Source organism: Rhinopithecus bieti, unplaced genomic scaffold (genome assembly GCF_001698545.2).
Source record: "Rhinopithecus bieti isolate Rb0 unplaced genomic scaffold, ASM169854v2 scaffold_1467, whole genome shotgun sequence".
Lineage (NCBI taxonomy): Eukaryota > Metazoa > Chordata > Mammalia > Primates > Cercopithecidae > Rhinopithecus > Rhinopithecus bieti.
The window spans coordinates 3,801,468-3,818,076 of record NW_016803692.1 but is presented as its reverse complement, the minus strand read 5'-3'; the positions used below and the strand labels follow the sequence as shown (position 1 = coordinate 3,818,076).

Sequence of the window (16,609 nt, the reverse complement as noted above, 5' to 3'; positions counted from 1 at the left end):
TGAGTGAGAACATGCGGTGTTTGGTTTTCTGTTCTTGTGATAGTTTGCTAAGAATGATGGTTTCCAGCTGCATCCATGTCCCTACAAAGGACGCAAACTCATCCTTTTTTATGGCTGCATAGTATTCCATGGTGTATATGTGCCACATTTTCTTAATCCAGTCTGTCACAGATGGATTTTTTAAGTACTTAAAATGGAAAATACATTGAATGTGTAAAGATACTTAAAATGTAAATTCAAATGCTAGTATATGACCAGTTCAAGATCAGATGATAAGCTTAATGGTAGAAATATCTCTAAGTATTCATTCACTTAGAAGATCAGAGGATGAAGAGAAATTATAGAAAGGGTAGTACCTTTTGACTCAGTTGTGTCTGATGACTTACTCCTAAAACCGTGAGCTGGAGAGGAGGCCAGTGCCCACAGGAGACCTGCCTGTAGAGTGGCACAGGTGCTGGGTGACTGGCCCAGCTGCCAGCTGAAGATCAAGTGCATATCTCTAATGGTCTTACCAACCTCCTGGCATGTTTCAGGTGGAGTCAGCATAGGGGTCTAAAATACAAGAGCAATGAATGCCAACTGCTGGACAGAATCTCAGTCTGGGCAGGCCACAGGTGGTCTGGCCACAGCCCAATGGATGGAAGTCTCCAGTTTCCAGGAAGAGAAGATAGCAAGAGAAAAGCACAGCCTCAATCCTTAGGGGCTCACATAATAGCCCTTTAGAAAGACAAAAAGCATATAAATGCAGAAAGAAGAGGGACTGATCACTGATGGAAGAGCTACTCTGTGCAAGGTACTGCTCAGTACCTTACCTGTATTATTGCACGTAGTCATCATAACAAAGCTATAGGGTAGTCAAAACCCTCTCAGCGTTACAGATGATGAAAGTGATGCTGTACTTGCTCAAGGCCACACAGCTAATAAGCACTGGAACCACAATTTGAATGTATAGCTATCCCCTGCCAGTCCTCGGGGCACATGGAAAGGAAGAGAAAGCCCCCTCTCAACAAGTGCCCCAGGAGTCAAGCAAGTCTGCCTCCTCAGTCAGCTTAGAAGCATGGGTCTCTAGACACCTGGGTTGAGTGAGAGGTATGTATGCGAGAGGGGTGATGAAGACTGAATCTTGTGCTGATTTGGTATCTCGAGTGATTGTGGGTCCGGGAGCAGGTGGGCAGTTCAGTGAGGAGCAGAGGAAAGTAGAAACAGTAAAAATGAGACTGGAGTCAATAGAACAGAAAATGTACTAGGCTTTCATATGGCCATTTTAATAAGTGGTATGCTTTCTGAACACCTGCCATCCTGAGCTATAACATCATAACATTATAATGTGGTTTACAAATGAGTGTATCACTTCTAAGTAGACAGAAATACTCTGTAGCATTAATGCAGGGGAGTCTTTGATATTTGAAAATGCCTGTTTACTGGGAAGAGTCTGAGACTTTCCACCTACACTGTTTGTTTTCCTTCTCTTCGTCTCCATCCCCTGCATTTTGCTGCCTTTGAATGAGTGGCTTTACCTTCCTACTAGGTAATGAAAAACCCAGTGCCCTGAGACCAAACAGCCCATTTGCTCAATGGAAGTCAAGTGCCTTTGACACATGTCAACATTCTGTTGCTGCAAACAACAAAGAATGGCAACAAAAGCTAAAATGAGAGCATTTATTTAAGGTTTTTTTGCTCTCCTAGATATGTAGATTTAAAACCTCTTGACAACAACGACAAAAATAAATAAATAAATAAAGCCTCTTGACAATGACCCACAGTAAGAAGTACACTTTATGTTGCAACCTACAGCATAAGAGGGAACATGTAGATGTGTGTATGTGTATAAATGAAACAAAGGTTACATGAAACATTACCTGGCTATATTATGGGTTGTGAATACACTCTGATATTTTCTATTCTACTCCAGTTTCTTTACAAACAAAAAAAAAACTGGAGTGACTTGCTAGAGTAACTTTATGATCCACTTATGAGTTGAACTTAAAATTTGAAAATCGCCATCTGGACCTAGAGTATAAGAACAAACTCATAGTGTTACAGGAACTCCCCCAAAAAAGGAAGGTAAAGAAGGGTAGGGAAGTTGTAGGAACTGCACATATGCTTTCTCCTCCATAGATAGCACCATAAAAGCCCATCCCAAAGGTGAAATCAAGACGACCTGCGTGGAGGTGATCACAGGCTGAAAGAGCCCAATAAAAGAGGCACAATTCATTAAAGCAAACCAACAACAACAAAAACTTTCTCCTGACTAAAGGACCACTGAAATAATGTAACTCAAGAATCCCTGTAAACATTTTTGATGATCCACAATACCACCAAGCACTATTCACAAGGAGAGCATCTTTAGAAAACTGATTTTATCCAGACCTGTGTATGTGTGTGTGTGTATGTTATAAAAACAGGCCAAGTGATAGTAGCTGTTGCATTTGCAGAATTTCCAGTCATTAGGTTGACCTCAGGGCAGGCAAGTGTTTCAGGGAGCGTGTTCTGAATCATAATTGAGCCCTCAGCTGTACTGAGGCCAACAAGCTATATCTTGTGTGTTTTTTGGCATTTACTTTCAAGAAAATGTTCTAACTTAAATCCCTATTACTCCCTCCACTCACCAAGAAACTTCCTTCAGAAGACTGGACAGTTTAGAAGCAGTATTAATCCTCAGCTTTCCTGCAAACCACTCAGAGGCTTCAGTTATCCAACTCAGTGCTCACAAAGAAAAATGCAGACATGGACATGACAACTGCACTCCCCATTTTTTTCTCATGTAATTATAGCTCCAAGTCTCACAATTCCAAGCCCTTTTCCTACAAACACACAATTTCTCCAGTCACAGCCACACACTGTTTGCCTCTAGCATTAATGTCTCTTATCAGAATCTTCAAAGCATTCTTTTTGGGGGGCACAGAAGAGCATGTATAAGGGAATACATTCCACTCTTAGTACTAGGCTGCTCAGCTAGGAGAAAGGGATCACCACTGAAAACTGGGTGCTCCATTTCCCTGCAATCACAGATTGACCCATTACTAAACATCCATATATACTTTGTCAGAACGAACCCCAATTTATATGCCAGTCCAGATGTCTCATACTTAATAGGCACCATTACCAACAAATATTGCTGCAATGAGTTACTTGGGGGAGAAAACTAAATTTTCTTTGGATTCTTACATAAGGCAGGATTTCCACTTATCCAGTGTTGCATAAGTGTGAAGGAAGGAGAATGAAACCAGTTATTTCCAAGATCTCTTTTAGGCCTTTAGCCAGTGATCTGAGAATGACATGAACATTATAATCACATTTTAGCGCATTCTGTATTTGAACACATGCTGGGGTTCTCTGAACCAAAATAACCAAAATAAATGTTCTGAATTTTGGTCCCTACCCCAAGAGTGTCTGTGGTCAAATTCTGATGTTGGATCCTGATGCCTCCCAGTGTTTGTGTAGGTCTCAGCCCCCACCTGGATGCTACTGCTTCCTACTGGGTACAACCCCTGGCAAGGGATTCAGGGAATGCTACTGCCACCAAATCTCCCCCTCCCCACCTCTGCAAAATGCAAAAGATGCAAGTTCAGAGGGAAAACTATGCTTTCCTGTCTTAACATAACCTTCCCTTAACCAGGTTAAAATTTATCACCAAAGAAGGAAAGCTAGAATCAGCTTCTAGCAAATGGTGAAACTGACAATCTTCCTCCTCTTCATGTTCCCCAATCACATCAACCAGGCCACACAGAATTACGGACTCAACACTAGTTTGCTGAATGGACAGGGGTCCAAACAGTCAGGAAACCATCACTGTAAGGAGTCAACACAAGTGAGAGGAAATCAAACATGACTTGACAGAAAGTAATGCTGAGATTTTGGCCATGATTCCCAGGACCCAACTGACCAACGGGAATGGCCCTGCAGAATTTCTATAAAGAGGCTGAATGGCGCAATCCGGTTGAAAGGGGATGTGGTGGATTTTTCACATTTATTTTTTACCATGACCTAGTGTAAGAAATTTATTTACCTAATCAGTATACACAAACACAGTGTGTAAAAATGAAACAAGTTTTATGAAACAATACTTACCCTTATGACGCTATGTTGCAGTGCACTCTGACATTTTCTACTGATTCTACTACAATAAAAATGAAAGATCTGGTCATGACCCACTAAATTGATTTCATGACCGACTAGTGGGTAGAGAGCAGCAGTTGGGGGAAAAATGGTACAAAAACCTTGTCTTGAAGCTGTGCTCTGTCATAATTGGACTGTTTGGGGTGACTCGGGAAGACTCAGAGATTAGGGAGGCCTGAAGTCTTAATGATGTTTAGTTTGAGAGTAACAAAAGACAAAAACGAAGAAATCAGTAACCTTTTTGGCTAGGGCCCTTCAACATCCCAACTGTGTATTTTTCTGAGAAAAGGGAGCTGGAAAACCAAGGTCCCTGATAGAGAACTAGGATGGCATGCAGAAAGTTAGAAAACTCCAAAAGCAAGATTTAAAAAATGGTTTGGGTATTTCAAAATAAAGTACTAGATCTAAATCTCTTCACACAAAACTCTTGAGCTTGAAAATACGATTACCTCATAAATGGCCTAAAATATGACTCAAAGCCAAACTGTAGTTATAATAATTTTTCTTTCTGAAATGATGGTTCCCTTATGACTCAAAAAATAATTAAAAGAATAAAATGGCTATTTTTCTTCTATTACTATTTTGAAATGGCACCAAGATTAATTCATTCATTTCACCTTTTCAATCATTTCAGGCTAAAATGACTATATCTATACCTTATTTGGCTAATGTGTACACAGCTAATTATAGGAAGGCTACTTTTAGCAGGTATCTTTTTTTTTTTTTTTTTTTGTCTTTCTTTAGAAAAATAACTTACTGTAGTTTTGGAAGCCAAAAGTTAAATATTAGAAAACTAACAGTTCAGCATCAGGAATAGAAACCAGCACACACATATGGAAGGTTTATAAGAAAGAATTACCATGGGTAAGTCAAGACTTAGTTATAACAGAAAACACAACTTACAGCACATACCTCGTCACCATTTACTCTCCATTTCTTCAGGCCACTGGTTCACATTCACCACACAAAAACATCAACTGATAGACACTGAGGAAAGTGATGTGTGATGGCAGAAAGTATGTGGGTCTAGGATCTTACACTATTTCAATGGTTTTTATTTAAAGTCTTCTATAGAAAAAATTACTTGTCAAATGTGCTACAAACGGTTGCGTAAGCAGAGCTTTTGAAATAGATTTAGCAAATTCAACTGCATCTCATAATGGATTATCATTAACAAGGCATGAGTTCATATGATTAGTTAATAAGCGGAACAAGTATAACGTCTTTGGTTGAATAAAATCCAGTATTTTTTATTTATCAAACTCCAATTTCATTTCACAAATGTAAGTTATCATCAGCTCCCCATCCACTTTCCCCCATCTTCTTATCTCTTTCCCACCCGACACTTTGTCTCCCCCACAACCCGGGCTCCAAAAAGAAAAAAAACCCCTCAGCTATTTGATCTTAATATCACTGCAAAATCAAAACCAGTGTCTCCTGCCCCAAACAGTGGGTATCCCCACCTGGCTGCCTCCTGTAGCTCATGCAAAATTCAACCCATAATTATAGATGCATTTTCAGTTTATGCTGCACTTGAGATTCAATGGTGACTATAGTCAAGATGGAGAGATTAGTGAATAAAAATACATTTCAACAGCAAATATAAATTAGTTTCGTCTTATTTGCCATTGAGTCCCTGATATATGATGGTTCAACTTACAATTTTTTGACTTTACAATGGTGAAAAAGTGATATGAATTCAGTAGAAACCATACTTTGAGTACTCACATGACCATTCTGTTTTTCACTTTCAGTACTACAGTATTCAATAAATTACATGAGATATTCAATACTTTATTTTAAAATAGGCTTTGTGTTAGATGATTTTGTCTAACTATAGGCTAATGTAAATGTTCTGAGCATGTTTAAAGTAGTGTAGTCTGAGCTATAATGTGTGGTAGGTTACAGGTATTAAGTGTATTTTCAATTTATGGTATTTCCAACTTAAGATATGTTTATCTGGATATAATTCCATTATAAGTTGAGGAGCATCTGTATATAACTACACACTACAGGATGAAAGGTTTTCCTGATATACCCTCATGTAACAAATTATGGGTCAAGGGGGAAAATCCCCCAGCAAAGAATATACCGATAACTTATAGGACCCCCCACCCTCCACCGCCAAAAGAGTGCCTTACCAGAATCTAAATGGCAAGCTCAGGATATGTTTAAGTTTCAGACTTAAAGTAGACTTTAGTCAACTCGAGTGGGCTACATTGTTCCCAAACTGTGCTAGTCAGGAATCCTAGAAGGGGTGCCAGACCATTACGGAGCACATGGATAAGAGTAAGAGGGAAGTACACTTAGAAATGAGGTGTGCAAAGTGGCCAAATCCCTCTAGACCCAAAAGAAAGAACTAGTTATGCATGTGTTTCTTTTGGTGAACTTGGAATTGGATCTGAAATTTCAAAAGATCTGAGAGGGCACGGGTGGGTTTTTCTCAATTCTACATCTTTTCAACATTAATAAAATTAATCTTCACTGGACTATTACCCCCATCCTATCTCATCCTGTTCTCTGTATCTGGAAGGTTGCTCTTCTCTGCCTTCCCCTGGTTAATTCTCACTCAATAATGGCTCTTCTGGGAAGCCTTGGTGTGAGTGAGACACATCTCCTTGAGCCTTCGTGGCACTGGGCAGAGTTGCATCATAAAATCTGCCCGTGTTCTGCAACTGTCTGTCACTGATCTGCCTCCCTCAATGGACTGTGAGGTCCTCAGGGGCAGTGGAAGTGTCTAATTCATCTGTATCTCCCCAGCACCAAACATTCGGTCTGGAAGTAACACAACTATTATCCCTTTACTATCAAAAGCAGAGTCATTTTTCATGCAATCATGGTACTCATAGTTAATACCACACAAAAACTGGAAAACTTTAATATTTCTTAAGCAAAATAATGACAAAAGAATCAAGGCAAAAGGATGGAGACGGAGTTTCGCTCTTATTGCCCAGGCTGGAGTGCTGTGGCATGATCTTGGCTCACTGCAACCTCCACCTTCTGCTTTCAAGTGATTGTCCACCTCAGCCTCCAGAGTAGCTGGGATTACAGGTGCCCACCACCATGCCTGGCTAATTTTTGTATTTTTATTAGAGACGGGGTTTCACCACGTTAGCCAGGCTGGTTTCGAATTCCTGACTTCATGATCCGCCCACCTTGGCCTCCTAAAGTGCTGGGATTATGGGCATGAGCCACCATGCCCAGCCCAAAACATCTTTTAATAAAGGCAAAGGTTTACTTACACATATTCAAATAGAGGAAAATGCTGATGTATATATCTTCACTGAGATGATAACTTACCCCTATAAGCCCATCCAGCTGCAAAAGCAGCTTAAATGATACAGTTCTTTTAATTTGCTAACCTAAACTAAGGTTCTTATCCACACTGATTTGTTGGACAAAATTAAACCAACCTTGTATTAGTTTGTGCTTTTCTTTGTACTTTGTCATGCTGATTCCTCTTGTTGTAGTTGCTTGGATGATCTAAACATTTAGAAACAAAAGTCCAAAGTCTGGTGATTCATTGCTTTCTATGGGATGCTACTGCTCCTTCAGCAGCATCAGCTTCAGGAAGATGATGTACATTATTAAATTACTTGACAATGACAAAGTGAACCAGGATGGCATTACATACACACTTTTTGGTTTTGTTTGGTTTGGTTTTGTTTTTTTTAGACAGAGTCTCACTCTGTCGCCAGACTGGAGTGCAGTGGCGCTATCTTGTCTCAGTGCAACCTCCGCCTCCCGGATTCAAGTGATTCTCCTGCCTCAGCCTCCCGTGTAGCTAGTACTACAGGTGCCATACACACATTTTTAAATTGGATTTGTTGCTTGAGATTATGCCTGCTTGTCTATTCAGATGAAAAGCACCTGCTTATGAAATGAGCCTGAGAAGTCTGACAGATTTAATATCTAATATCAGTTTAGGGGAAGTGATGGAAGCTAGCTTCAAAGGTCAGGTGAATATTTTGATGGAACTTCAGAGAATTCAGTTATGGTAAGTAAATATTTATGGATAACCTGAAATAAATACTGCACTGTGTTCTGTATAAGATATAAATGAAATTTTTTCTTTTTTATTAAGGTTTTATCTTTAATTATGATACTCCCTTGATAAGAAGGAAGGAACACTACACATATCCAGATCTTTAGTCAAAAAAATGAGGCTTTCTGAAATGGTTACAGATTTTAATAGCAAAAGCCCATAAAATTAATAACCAGCACTCACTTTTAAAACATACACCTCCAAATTTATATTGAGAATTATAAGATGCCATGGATAATTTACTTATGACACAAAGGCAGTGGAAGATAAATCTGTTTGTTCAAAAGTCATAAGTAGATTTTCTGTTTTGCAGTTTATATTAATGGATGGATACCTACCATTATTATACTAAAAACTAATTTTGAAGAAATCTGAGCTTCATAAGAATTCAAATACATGCAAAGGCAATGTTCCAGCATATCTGAGTTACAAGGGATCTAGCCCTGCCTTCTTAGTTTTATAATGGTTCTCTAATGAGTCTAAGAATCTCTGTAGAAAGCTTATTTTCAGCTAGTAGTATCTAATACAAGTCACTCCCTATTCATTTTGTTCCTTATTTTCAAGGCTTTCAAGATCAACTGTACAGGAAGAGACTACAGTATTGGATGCATCCCAGTCTCTGGAACACATCAATTTCCAAACGTTACTGCCAAGGCTATGTAGAAGAGTCAAAAAAATTTTTTTAAATCCTGAAAAGGAGCAGTTGTTCTAACTAGTTGAAGGTGATGATTTATCAAGAACTGTTAATCTGCTGCAATGTGAAGAGCCCCAGCACACTGACTTTCCATCTTGGTGTCAGAATAATTTCTAATTATGGTTTGGGGCAGTTTTCTCACTTGAAGCTAAACAGAAATTTGAGGAAACGTATGCATTTAAAAAAGCAATCATCCACTCTGCTGGTAAATAAAGACACAATTATGCACAAACTGTGCCTAGGCAATTTAGGGGGTTATATAAATGACTGAACTGTTATTTTTAAACTGAAGTGAAAACAATGTATTCTCATTTATGAGAGAAGGGAAGTAAAATGATTCACTTAGTGTTCCAGTTAGATTGCATATCATTAATGTGTAAAATGGGATTTAGGTAGTTATTCTACATAGATTTAATGTTATGTTAGGATTAACTACAATTGGCAACAGGAACTTCATGCAAAAAATGACCTTTAGATTTTCATAAAAACCTCATTTCTGCAACTTATTATTGTGTATGACTTTGGACAAATTACTTAACCTCAGTTACCTGAGCCTCAGTTTCCTTATCTTTTGAATAGGGTTAATAATACCACCTCTTTTAGGATTCACACACATTCAAAAACTTGGCATTTGTTAGCTATAGCTATTAGACATTATCTTGATGTTCACTTGCCTCCAGGATGAACATATTTAGGCTTTTTCCTAACCAGAGAATAAACCCAGAACCAAAATATATAGGTCCTAATAAGTACCCTAACAAAAGGGGAACATCTATCCAAATTACATTCCCCATCCCTTCCATTTATGTCCCCATTGCCCCATTTGATGCCTAATTCCACTTTTGGGATTTATTACCTGGTGCTAAGCATTGACTTCTTCCTGAAGAGGCCCCTAAAAATGCAAATGCTCATTCAAGGAAACAATAATTAAAGCTATCATCACTTTGTAAGAATGCATTTGTGTGGTTTTCTCCAAGACAAAATTATCCCACATACTAACACTTGGTAGCTGGGAAAGGATAAAATAGCCATTAAAAAGGAGCAATCCTTGTCAACAGGGTAAATGACAAATAAATTTACAAAAAAAGTAAAGGGGCAAAAAGGCACAGGACATATTTTGCAATTTTGCTTAAGTAAGTTTTGTCAGTTAATCATTCATTAGGTACTAAGAACCTTTGGACAGAAACTCAAGAAAATGGCATTAGTAGTTGCCTCTAAGGAGGAGAACTGGTTAGGCAGGTGCAAGAGCGGGAATAGAAGGGCAACACCCACTTTCACTGCATATCCTTTTGTACCCTTTGATTTTGGCACTGAAGGCATGAATTATCTAAACAAAAGTTTTAATTAAAAAAATTCAATCCTCACACCCTGTTATTTCTCCTACATCATCTTTTAGATTATTTGTTTACATTATATGACATTTAAACATTGCCTTTTGGCCGGGCACAGTGGTTCATGCCTGTAATCCCAGCCCTTTGGGAGGCTGAAGCAGGAGGATTGCTTGAGCCCAGAAGTTCAAGGCTGCAGTGAGCTATGATCATGCCACTGCACTTCAGCCTAGGTGACAGAGTGAGACCCTGTCTCTAAAAACAAACAAATAGAGAAGTTGCATTTCTTCCCTAAAAAGTAAGTTGGAGTCATGTAAAATTTGATAGGCCTCTAAAGACTGATTTTTCTTTAAAGTATTAAACATAAAAAACACTCAAAATCTAAAGATACAAAATTATTAGACAATTAACATTATTTACTGACTTTCTGTATATACAGTTTCCTTCACTAAAACTTGGGCTTCCTGCACACAGGGGCCATGTTTTATTAATCTTTGAGGCCTCACTGAGGCAAATACTGGACTTTCACAGGAATACTTTCTTGAATTCCAAGGAAGAAAAGCCATTAAATGAAACATGGTATTTTGATTAAGAAGAAACTTCTCAAGATTTTTATAAAAACAAACAAAACAACAATAACAACAGAAAGAGGGACAGGGACAGGGAAAGGGAGTAGAAGAAATAGCTATAAACCACCTACATTCATAATAGAACTTTTGGGACCTTACTGATTGCGAATGCTTGTGAAACACCAAACACGTCATAAGGAGGGAGAATTAAGGTTAATCTAAAATAATGAGAACATTTGTTCAACAAAATATTTGCTACATGCCTATTGTGTGCAAGGCCTTGGTGACAAAATGTTGACCAATGCAGACACGATTCTAGCCCTGACAGGTTCCATAATAGTGGGAGATACAGAATGGTAAACAGGCAATTATCATGTGGTATGATAAATATAAAAGGAAGTTTATAGAGTTTTAGGAGCTCATAAAAGGAGAACCAATTCCATGCTTGGAAAAGTGATGTCTAAGTGGGACTAGAGTTTTGGAGTTCTCTAAACCCTAGTTCAAATCCTGGTTTTACAGGTTATACTCTATAACCCTGGCTAATTTATTCAATCTCTCTAGGCCTCAGTTTCACCAACTTTAAAACAGGAATTATGATAGTACTGAGTTCAAAGAGTTGATGTGGGTATCAATGAAATGCACATCATAAATCTGATATGGTGTGTTGCAAGTACCCAATAAATATTAGCTACTAATATTAGTGATAACAGTAAACTGAGAACTTAAGGCAGCTAAAAGGGAAGAGAGGAAGGAGGAAGAGTACCCAGACAAAGGGAAAATGTACAAAAGAAAAGCAATAGTCTGGCGAGCTGCACTGAAAGAACCTCGCTTGATCCATGGGTCAGGGGGTGCTTGGGGTGGGATCAGAGGTGAAGCTGAAGCTGGAAAGGCAAGCACAGCCCAGCTCAATGGGTTTATCGAAGCTCAGTGGGGGCCCCTTGAGAATTTTAGTCAGAGAAGGGACAGGATGAGATCTGAGTTTTTAAGAGACCAGTTTGGCTACAGTGTGGGAATGGAATGGAAAATGACAAGACTAGAGGCAGAGATCAGTGATGAAAATGTTAAAATAATTCCTTGGCTACTGTGGATTTTCACAGTTGGGAATGCAGACATCACATGAAAAAAATATATAGCAATCCAAAGAGGGTCTTCAAGTAACTATCTTCTTGTATTAGTATTTCATTTATTCATTCATTCATTCATCCACTCACTCAACAAGCATTAACACCTACCAAGGCGGGGAGCTGGTGCTGTGAGAGATTGCTACAAGCATTGACCTACATGACCCTGCTCTCCAGAAGCATCCCATCCAACACTGACTGCCCATATTCCTCTCCCTGCCCGGGAGGCCTGTTACCCTGGTGACCCAGATCATGTGCAATGCAAAGGCAGGCACCAGCAGGAGACGCAAACCCAGAGGCAGTATCACATAGTAGAAAAATGTCACTAACTACATCAGTGTATAGCTGACTTGTTATTAAAGGAGTAAATCTTCCATGACCCATTGCTAAGTGAGTAATAATAGTCAACATTCATCAAATGTCCTGTCCTATGAATTTCAGGTAGATTAATAAATTTATTACAACAACTTTGTGAAATAGGTAGTATTATGCCCACCATATAGATGAGAAAACTGAGGCAAGAAACACTCCCTAAAGGTCACAGAATTAGAAAGTGGTGGAGCCGAGATTCAGTCTGTTTTTATCCACTACACCATGTGACTTCTGGCAGTGGGCCACCAGGCTGATATCAGAATTAAACCAATTTAAAATGTATGCTTCAAAATCTGGGCAGGGGAAAAAGATCACTGCTCACTTAGGTATCAGGGAGGCCAAAGGTTGGAAGCTTTTATTAAAGGAATAAAATGAAATGGATGAATAAATATGGTGACAGTCTCTTGAGAAGAAATTGGACTACTCTCATCAAAAGAGTGCCATCTTGAAAGGGTTTTCAAATCGATTTTGCTCTTTTAAGTTCAAACCATAGCTCTGCCATTTGGCCTAGAACACATTAGAAAGTATTCAAATGGGATTACATGCCTTATCAGTTTAAAAGACTGGGACATCTCACAGACTCAAAGATGGAGAGGTGTGGCAAACAGATCAAAGGGCTAAGAGAGATCTGTTACTCTTCTGGTTTTCTGCTAATAGAAGCTGATTATCTTAGTAAGAAATTAGTAGAATATGCCTATTTTCTCAGGCTATGTAGGATTCCATCAACCAAGTAGTGGAGCAGGTGAGGAATAAGCATATTTTATCCTAAGCTCTATGAAGCATTTCCAATGTGAAGTGAATACAGACAAAACAGAAAAAAAATTCTTAAATCTCCAGAAATGAAAGAAACCACTAGCTTCTTGCAATGCCACTGGATGCCAATAGCAACGGAGTCTTGAGCCTGGGCTCTTAACTGGCAATGAGAAGAATCCCAGACCAGATGGCATTTTAAAATCCAATCTCACTCTATTTGTCTCTCCCCACTAACCTACATTGCACTTAAAGCAATCAGCCATTTCACAAGCTGCAGTATTTCAAAGTAGTTGCAACCCTTGAGAACAGAAAAGCTCTCTTAATTGCTGTGAGTTTAAAAATATAGACAATAAAAATTACGGAATTTGTGAAACAACCATCTCTTAATTAAACACACACCCAACACCTCACAGAGTAGAGCTTTTCAAACCTAGTCCATTCATGCACACATTTAGCACAGCTCACCAACACAACACTTTCCTTCCATTCATTCACTTACTGGTTCCGTTCTTTCGGACTCGCTCGCCACCACTGAAAACGAACTTGAGAAGCCCCAGGTCTGTGGGCACCGAGACCCCGTTAATTCATCCAGCTTGTCCTGCTCCAACCTCCACACAGGACTTGGGGGCTTCGGTGTGACGACTGGCGCTGCCCCCTGGAGGGACGCCCAGCCTCCACCTGCCCTCCCAGAGCGGCACCCCTCGCGGCCCCTGCTCCCTATGAAACACTCAAAGTTGCACTGTCGTCGCTGCCGTTTAATTTTCAGAAATAAAAACGCCCGTGAGATGGACTCCCCGGCCCACCCACCTGCCCGAGACCGTACAACCACACTGAATTGGATCCTCCAGAAGGCTGTCGGCAGCCTGGAGGTGTGAACAATGAACTTCTCTCTGACTCTGACACACACACACACACACACACTCGCCCCACGACGGGAAGTTGTGAACTAGCCCAGGTGCCAATGGCGCTACTCCCCAGGCAACGCGGCTGCCGACGGGAGGGGAGGGCCCGGCGCGCGCCCCGGCCGCGCCCCTCGAGTCGCCGGGCGGGCAGTTACCTCCTTCCTCCGGCTCGGCGCCCCGGGTCGGGTGATGAGGGCCGTCTCCTCGCACACCACGGCCACGTCCTCCACGAACACGCAGTCCGGAAGGCTCTCGTCGGCCGGCAGCTCCACCACCTGCAGCCCCAGCTTGCTGCCCAGCACGCCCACGTAGAGCTGGTGCTGCCGTTCCGCACGGGCGACGTCCACCTCCTCGCCCTTGGCGCTTCTCAGCGCGTGCTGGCCGAGCGACTCGGGCAGCGCCCGCACCACGGCGTGGGTGGCTCGGCCGAAGGCGGCAGGGTGGCCGAGCCCGGCCATGGCTTCGGGAGGCTTAGGGGCGGCGGCAGAGGCGGCCGGGTCCTGCCGCGGGCAGTGCGCTCCAAGCTGCGAGCGCCCGGCGGCTCCTCTTGGCAGCCGCTGAATGTGGTGCAGAAGGAGCCCAGCTCGCGCCCGGAGCCCTGCCCGCGCGACTGAGCATGCCCAGAGCTCCGGGCGCCGGCCCGCGCGCAGCCCGCGCGCCCACTCCGGCGCTGGCGGGTCTCGCGCCAGCCTAGGCGGGAGTTGTGGCGGCGAGCACCGCGCCAGGAGTGGGGCCAGGAGAGGCGGCCGGGGAAGCAACTAGGGCAAGAAGTATGTTCAGGCGGGGGACCTCGGCGAAAAGCCACCCCTACCTAGACCTGGCGGTACCTGTGTTCTGTCGCAGGTGCACACCTCCCATCGTCCCCAGCGCGGAATTGGAGAGCCAGCCTCGGTCTGGACAGAGCGGCTGGAGGGCTTCTTGGTTTTTGCCTGAACAGTTTAAACCTTGCTTACTTACAAAGTCTAGTCCACTTTTGAAGAGCTATTAATGGCTTACAGATTCTTCATTTTAAGCTTAAATCCCACGGGTCCCAGTTCTGTTTTCTGGCCTTACCTAAAGTACAAGTTTTTTTTGTTGTTTTTTGTGTTTGCGTGTGTGTGTTTTTTCACAAAACAGCATTTGCATATCTGAAAACAGTTCTAATTATCTATGCCGCCTAACACCATCCTCTACCCCCAGCCCTAACCCTCCAGTCCTGGAGCCCAAACCACTGAAAAGTAACTAGTGATTTGGTTTCCAAGTCCTTTCAACATTCTGGTCAGCTTCCTTTTGATACACACCAATTTGCTTGTATCCTTTTAAAATCATAGCATCCGGAAAAGAAACAATTCTTCCTGTGTGGTCTGACCAGCACAGACTACAGCAGCACCCTTGTTCCAGATGCTGGGCCTCTACGAACACTGCCTAAGCCTGTATTCACTTTTTTGGTGGTCTAGGGCCAAGGCCCAGGCTCCAGCCTTCTTGCCAGAACTCTGATCCCAGCTTTTAGGAAACTGGATTTCTAGGAGCAGGTCTGTCTGAGTATCCTAGAATGGTTGCCCCAGTTGAGCCCGGAGATGTGATCTGCCTTCTCTCCCCTCCCACAAGGGTGGTGTGAATTTATAAATGAGCTTCAAAATTCTCAGCTTCACATTTGAGGAGTTTTTTTGTCTGTTTGTTTTTTGTTGTTGTTTTGTTTTGACGGAGTTTCACTCTTGTTGCCCAGGCTGGAGTGCAGTGGCGTGATCTTGGCCCACTTCAACCTCTGCCTACCCAGATCAAGCAATTCTCGTGCCTCAGCCTCCTGAGTAGCTGGGACTACATGTGCGCACCACCACTCCCAGCTAATTTGTATTTTTAGCAGAGACAGGCTTTCACCATGTTGGCGAGGCTGGTCTCGAACTCCTGACCTCAGGTGATCCACCGGCCTTGGCCTCCCAAAGTGCTGGGATTACAGGTGTAAGCTACCATGCCCTGCCCAAATTTGAGGAGTCTTAAGGACAGCTCTGACACTGATGTTGGGAAGTGAGACCAAAAGTAAAATAACAAACCTTTTAGACCTACGAGGTAGTACTTCTAAAGCAAAATTCTTAGGGGATCCAGGCTGCCCCATTAGACCCAGTTTAGCGTCAGAAATCACTTAATGGTGTCCTCAGATGGAGGATTCTCAACAAAGTTACAGGTGAAAGTTGATCTTAAGTTTACCCAGGTTAAATATAAAAGTTATTTATTGCCGGGCGCGGTGGCTGAAGCCTGTAATCCCAGCACTTTGGGAGGCCGAGATGGGCGGATCACGAGGTCAGGAGATCAAGACCATCCTGGCTAACACGGTGAAACCCCGTCTCTACTAAAAAATACAAAAAACTAGCTGGGCGAGGTGGCGGGCGCCTGTAGTCCCAGCTACTTGGGAGGCTGAGGGGGGAGAATGGTGTGAACCCGGGAGGCGGAGCTTGCAGTGAGCCGAGATCTGGCCACTGCACTCCAGCCTGGGTGGCAGAGCGAGACTCCGTCTCAAAAAAAAAAATAAATAAATAAAATAAAATTTATTTTAGGAATCTTGCCATATCAGCCAGCACACAGAGATCTGTCTCATTCTTAAACAAATAAACAAAAATTTGTATTTAAGTTCAAGGGTACATGTGTAGCTTTAGTATATAGGTAAATTACATGTCATGGGAGTTTGGTGTACAGATTATTTTGTCACCCAAATAATAAGCATAGTACCTG

General features: G+C 41.8%; 1 protein-coding gene across 1 annotated transcript in view; it reads right to left on the bottom strand.

Annotated features, from left to right (window-relative positions):
• The window catches only part of DDAH1 (dimethylarginine dimethylaminohydrolase 1), a 148,391-nt gene extending 133,614 nt beyond the window's left edge, over positions 1 to 14,777 (bottom strand). The window contains exon 1 of the mRNA XM_017851157.1: positions 14,059 to 14,777. Within this exon, the coding sequence (XP_017706646.1) occupies positions 14,059 to 14,361 (303 nt within the window). The 5' untranslated portion in view covers positions 14,362 to 14,777. The remainder of the gene's footprint in view (positions 1 to 14,058) is intronic.
• Positions 14,778 to 16,609: the final 1,832 nt, after the last annotated feature.